Source organism: Medicago sativa, chromosome 3, assembly GCF_051527215.1.
Source record: "Medicago sativa cultivar Bolivia chromosome 3, Bolivia_mono, whole genome shotgun sequence".
Classification (NCBI taxonomy): Eukaryota; Viridiplantae; Streptophyta; class Magnoliopsida; order Fabales; family Fabaceae; genus Medicago; species Medicago sativa.
Window position 1 is genome coordinate 64,287,123 of NC_140751.1, and position 5,314 is coordinate 64,292,436.

A 5,314-nucleotide genomic window follows, 5' to 3' on the forward strand; every position below is an offset into this window, starting at 1 on the left:
TCAGTAGTTCCTAGGCCGGATCGAACTTTGTTGAATATGTTCAACAGATCTGATCAACAAAGCGCCCAACTCGATCGACCCTCTAGTACTGTTCTGACCAAAGATCAAGAACATGGTTCTCACGTCGTCGTTCATGAGCTTCATCTGGCTGAACCGCACACTCCCGGCTGAGTCGGTCGATGGACGTCGAGACTCAACACCATCGACCCTCCGTGTGTCTCTGTAGTTAAGTTCGAGGTTGATTTGATTCAGCTGACCCTTCAACCCAGAGAGGGTAATATCAGTGGGAATCCTAAACAGATGGGGTGGTTTTCCCCCGTTGTAGTAAACTGCAACTAGCTTGGTGTTCGGATGAAAGACAGAGTTTTCCATGTTTTTTTTTTTGGTGTGGTTTCTGGTTATGAAAACAAGGACACTTATTTATAGAGGTCTTTGGGCGTCCTGGACCACAGAAATTGTCGGTGCAATGTAGACCATAGGAAAAAAAAACATGTTTCGGATTATATAATCTGAAATGTCCCTCAACTTACATAAAGTACACCGTATCCTTCATTTTTTTAAGTGTCGAATAAATTCAGATTACATAATCTGAAAACCCATGGAAGGACATCGGATTATATTAATCCGAACCAAGTCGGTTTCTTTGGTTGGTGGTCTGCACCACATAAAACACGTTTTCGAAGGTTTTTACCAGCATTAATTGAAACACGTTTTTTAACTCACCATTATGGAAAGTTACACTCTATGCACAACTTTTTCCTATAAATAGCCTCCAAATTTTCACTATTTCTCACACAATCATCTCACACTCTCTCCTCCTCTTCCTTCTACAAAAATGTTATTCCATCGGTGGCCTTTCATAAAAAGATGCTACTTTGGAAACTCAGGGATTGTATGAACGGTCAATGGGGAAGACAACGCGCTGCAAAGAAGCACGGTCTGTCTGGGTACAAGGTTGGGTTGATTTGGTGTAAGATTGACAATCAAGGTGTCTTTCTCCATTGAAAGGAACAAACCTTACCTCAGCCCCCACATCTTCTTGTGCTACATATTTAGTTTTACCCCGCTAATAAATTAGCTTTAGGTGTTTTAATAATTCTATGTAATGAGCTTTAAGCTTCAACTTTATTGTAAATGTATTGATATAATAATAAAATGAGATTTTATGTGTATCATTTTGTTCTTTTATTTTTGCATTTATTTTATGATTTTGACATCTAAATAATATAAAATAAACCAAACTATATTTAAAATTCTGGTAAAAAGGATTTTCGGATTATATAATCCGAAAATTTCTGGGTATAGAATTCGGATTACATAATCACTTGTAAGTTGTGACCATTTCTCAATTTCATATCTTTCAAAGAGTTCAAGCTTGTATCCCACGCATGCAATTATGTACTATATGTCCCAGCGTCACCATTTAGGGACTCATTTTCAGAAAGAAAAAAAAAACGTGAATATATGAAGTGAAAAGATAATAATGATGTATTATAATTTTTTTTTTTTGAAGAATCAAAAATGGATTATATTAACAATGGCAGCAATTCCCCTTTAGCATAAGGTGTGCTAAAGAGGTCGCCCCAGCAAAATACAAGATGTCTCTGTGCAAAGTCAAAAACAGGTGTCAGTCAATGCCCAAACAAAGTAACGGGTCTGACCACCACCTTTGAGTACCTAAAACCAAAACAGCGTTATTGGCTTTAAGCCACCACAACGACATAAACTTGACCTTTTCCATCCAGACTAACATGGAATTTTGGACGTTATTGAATAGTATGTTATTTCGTTCAGTCCATAAAATCCAAACTGCTAATAACCAAAGAAGCTGCATAAAAGATCTTCGTGTCCGGGATGGCCCTAGAGCATATGTAAACTGCAAAAAGTGATCATAAATAGTATACGGATCAGCTCCATACACACCTAGCCAATGTCGAATGTGCTGCCATAAAGCACCAAAAGTATTACAATGCAAGAACAAATGAGAAGTCGTTTCATCGTTTTCACAAGCCGTGACACAAAACTTGGTCGTGGGTTGTATAATGCCACGTCTGAGAAGATTATTTTTGGTTGGTAACCTGTCCAGCAGTAACCTCCAGGCTAGAATAGAAACCTTCAAGGGTACCTGTTTATGCCAAACAAGTTCTCCTATGCCTTCACCTATCAAATGCGCCTGTTCTGTTAGAATATTATAGGCTCCGCGCGCGGTATAACCGCCCGCAGTGTCGGGGAGCCACTGCCACCTGTCAGAAACATCACTCTGCAAAACAAAATTATCAAGTAAACGACAACACTCGCCTATCAACTCCTCCTCCCAATCCCACAACCGTCTCCAACACCTCCACGCCGCTCCACCTTCCTCCCAACCTAGATAAAACATCTCAGCCACTGTGCATGACTTATATATCGATAAATCAAACAAGCGACTAAACCGTCGACAAAAAGGAACATCTCCTAACCACCTATCCTGCCAAAATAAAGTGTTTGTTCCTGACCCTACCTTACTAGCCACCCTATCAGCAAACCAACTCCCACCCTCACTTCCTACTCCGTCCCTAATCTTCACTAACTCTCTCCACCAAATAGAAACACTCCGGCCCCCAACCTCCAACCGCCCAACCACCTCACCGTACCTCGCCGCCAAAACTCTATACCACAAACCTCCTCTATCCCCCAACAACCTCCAACACCATTTGCCTAACAAAGCAATATTAAATTCATTCAGCTTCCTCACCCCCAAACCCCCATCCTCTTTACGTAAACAAACAGAGCTCCAAGCAATCCAGGATATTTTCCTGTTATCCTCACTCCCTCCCAAAAAAAAAAAAATTTAAACATAGAATCAATGGAAGAGATTATACCTGACGGAGCTTTGAAGAAAGAAAGGGCATAGACAGGCAGTGTTGACAGGACAGATTTAAGTAGAACCAATCGACCACCAAAGGAGAGAAAACGACTGTGCCATCTCGTCAATCTAGATTTAATGATATTCAAAACAGGTTCCCAAAATACCAATCTTCTAGGATCACCCCCAATCGATAAACCCAGATACATAAACGGAACTTTCCCAACCTTGCAATTCAGTAACGACGCAGCCTCATTTAACCAAGAATCTGAAATATTAACACCAACCAGCAGACTTTTGTGAAAATTAACCTTTAATTCAGACATTGCCGCAAACAAATACAAAACCGCACGTAAAACACGCACATTGGTCCAACTCTTGACACCAACTAATAACGTGTCGTCGGCGAACTGAAGATGAGAGACCACCGTTAAATTTGCGTTTCCTACCCCATATCCAGTGAATAAATTATTGTCCACCATCGCTTTCATCATGACATTCAGCCCCTCAGCCGCCAAAAGGAAAAGAAAAGGCGAAAGAGGATCGCCTTGACGTAGCCCCCTCTTCAAAGAAAACTCATCTGTAGGACTACCGTTCACTAGAACCGAAGCTGTTGCTGTTGTTACGCACTCTCTCATCCACTTTCTCCATAACACCGGAAACGACATCTTTCTCATAACTGCATCCAGATACCCCCAATCCACCGAGTCATAAGCTTTTTCGAAATCAACCTTAAAAAGCATTAATTCCTTTTTTGTTTTTCTTGCCTCGTCTACCACCTCATTGGCTATAAGGATACCATCCAATATCTGTCTACCTTTTACAAAAGTCGTCTGAGTCTCTGCTATTAAACTCCCCATAACCATCCGTAAGCGATTAGCAAGCACTTTCGACAAAATTTTGTAAAGACAACCAACCAGAGATATAGGACGAAAATCATTAACCCGCTGAGGATTGTCCACTTTAGGAATGAGAACTATAAACATAGATTTATACCTCTTGTTAATTTGTCATTCCTATGAAAGTCTGTTATGAAGTGCAAGACATCCCCTTTAACTTCGTTCCAAAAATCTTTCAAAAAACCAAAGTACACACCATCCGGTCTGGGACTTTTGTAACTGTCACAATCCCATATCGCGGCCATGACTTCAGATTCTGAAAACGGTCTGATGAGACTACCTCCCTTCGCATGAGATAACGTGTTTAAAGCCAAATTATCAAACCCCGGCCGAGATGTGTCTGAGTCCGAGAATTGTTCTTTAAAATGGGAGAAAATAACATTCCAAATAGGCTGCACCCCTTCGACAAGAGAACCATTCACCAAAAGTGATAGAATTCGCATCCCCCTCCTTCAACCACATTAAACGCGATTGCTGCCATCTAATACTCGTGTTAATACGAGACAAAGCGTGAATATCATGTGATATACCCCTTAATTCTTCTATTTCTTCCACAGACAACTCCTCCTCTACGGCTTTATCCTCAAAATCCGACATCCAAATTTTTAACCCATCAATTCTTCCAGATATATTTTGAGCGTGGGTTGAATGCCACTCCTTCAATGCTGATTTTAATAGTTTCAATTTTTCTTTAAGAACAAACCCCCCCCCCACCCTTCTACACTGAAGGAGTCCCGTTTGTCTTGTACAAACTGACGATAACCTGGTAAATCTTGCCAACATTTTAACATTCTTGACGGTCGCGGTCCCCAATTTTCCTCATCAACCGATAATTGAAGTGGACAATGATCAGAAAGGCCCCTTAGAAGAGCGACCTGAAAACAATTCGGCCGTTGAACACACCAATCTTCTGACAACAAAAAGCGGTCAATCCTACTCATTGCAAACCCATCTCCCTTAAACCACGTGAAATTGCGGCCACATAACGGAAGATCTATCAACCCATTGTCGGTGATAAACAAGTTGAAACATTGATTAACAATTGCAGCACAATCCCCCCTTACCGATCTTTTTTCCTCCGTATTTCGAACCTCATTAAAGTCTCCACACACACACACCTTCCGCCCATTTAACAGTTGTAACCTGACAGATAGAGATGTCCATAACTCCCTTTTTGCTCGACCCTCACAAGGCGCATATACATTAAGCACATAAAATTCCTCGTTTTATTTAATAAATTTTCCATGAATCTGAAGAACATGCTCCTGAGAAAACGACGACCACACCTCCACCTCCGAAGAGTCCCACATAGTTAATAACCCCCCAGAAGCACCCGCGGAGGGATGGAAAGAAAATCCATGATTTGTGTCACCCCATAATGAAGCACTCAGAATACCATCAATCACCATCAATTTTGTTTCCTGAATACACATAACATACGGTTGTTTCTCGGTCACCAGCTGACTAACCTCCCTTCTCTTCTCCAACCCTCCTAACCCCCTGACATTCCATGATACAATCTTCATCTCTAACACTCCCCCGCTACTACCACCACTCAGCACCGAAACCT

The 5,314-nt window shown here is 41.2% G+C and overlaps 1 protein-coding gene across 1 annotated transcript; it reads right to left on the minus strand.

Annotated features, from left to right (window-relative positions):
- On the minus strand, positions 1-372 carry LOC146939125 (uncharacterized). Its single transcript, XM_085749736.1, has one exon. It carries the CDS (start codon positions 370-372, stop codon positions 1-3), a length of 372 nt encoding a protein of 123 aa, XP_085605862.1.
- Between the last annotated feature and the right edge of the window lie 4,942 nt (positions 373-5,314).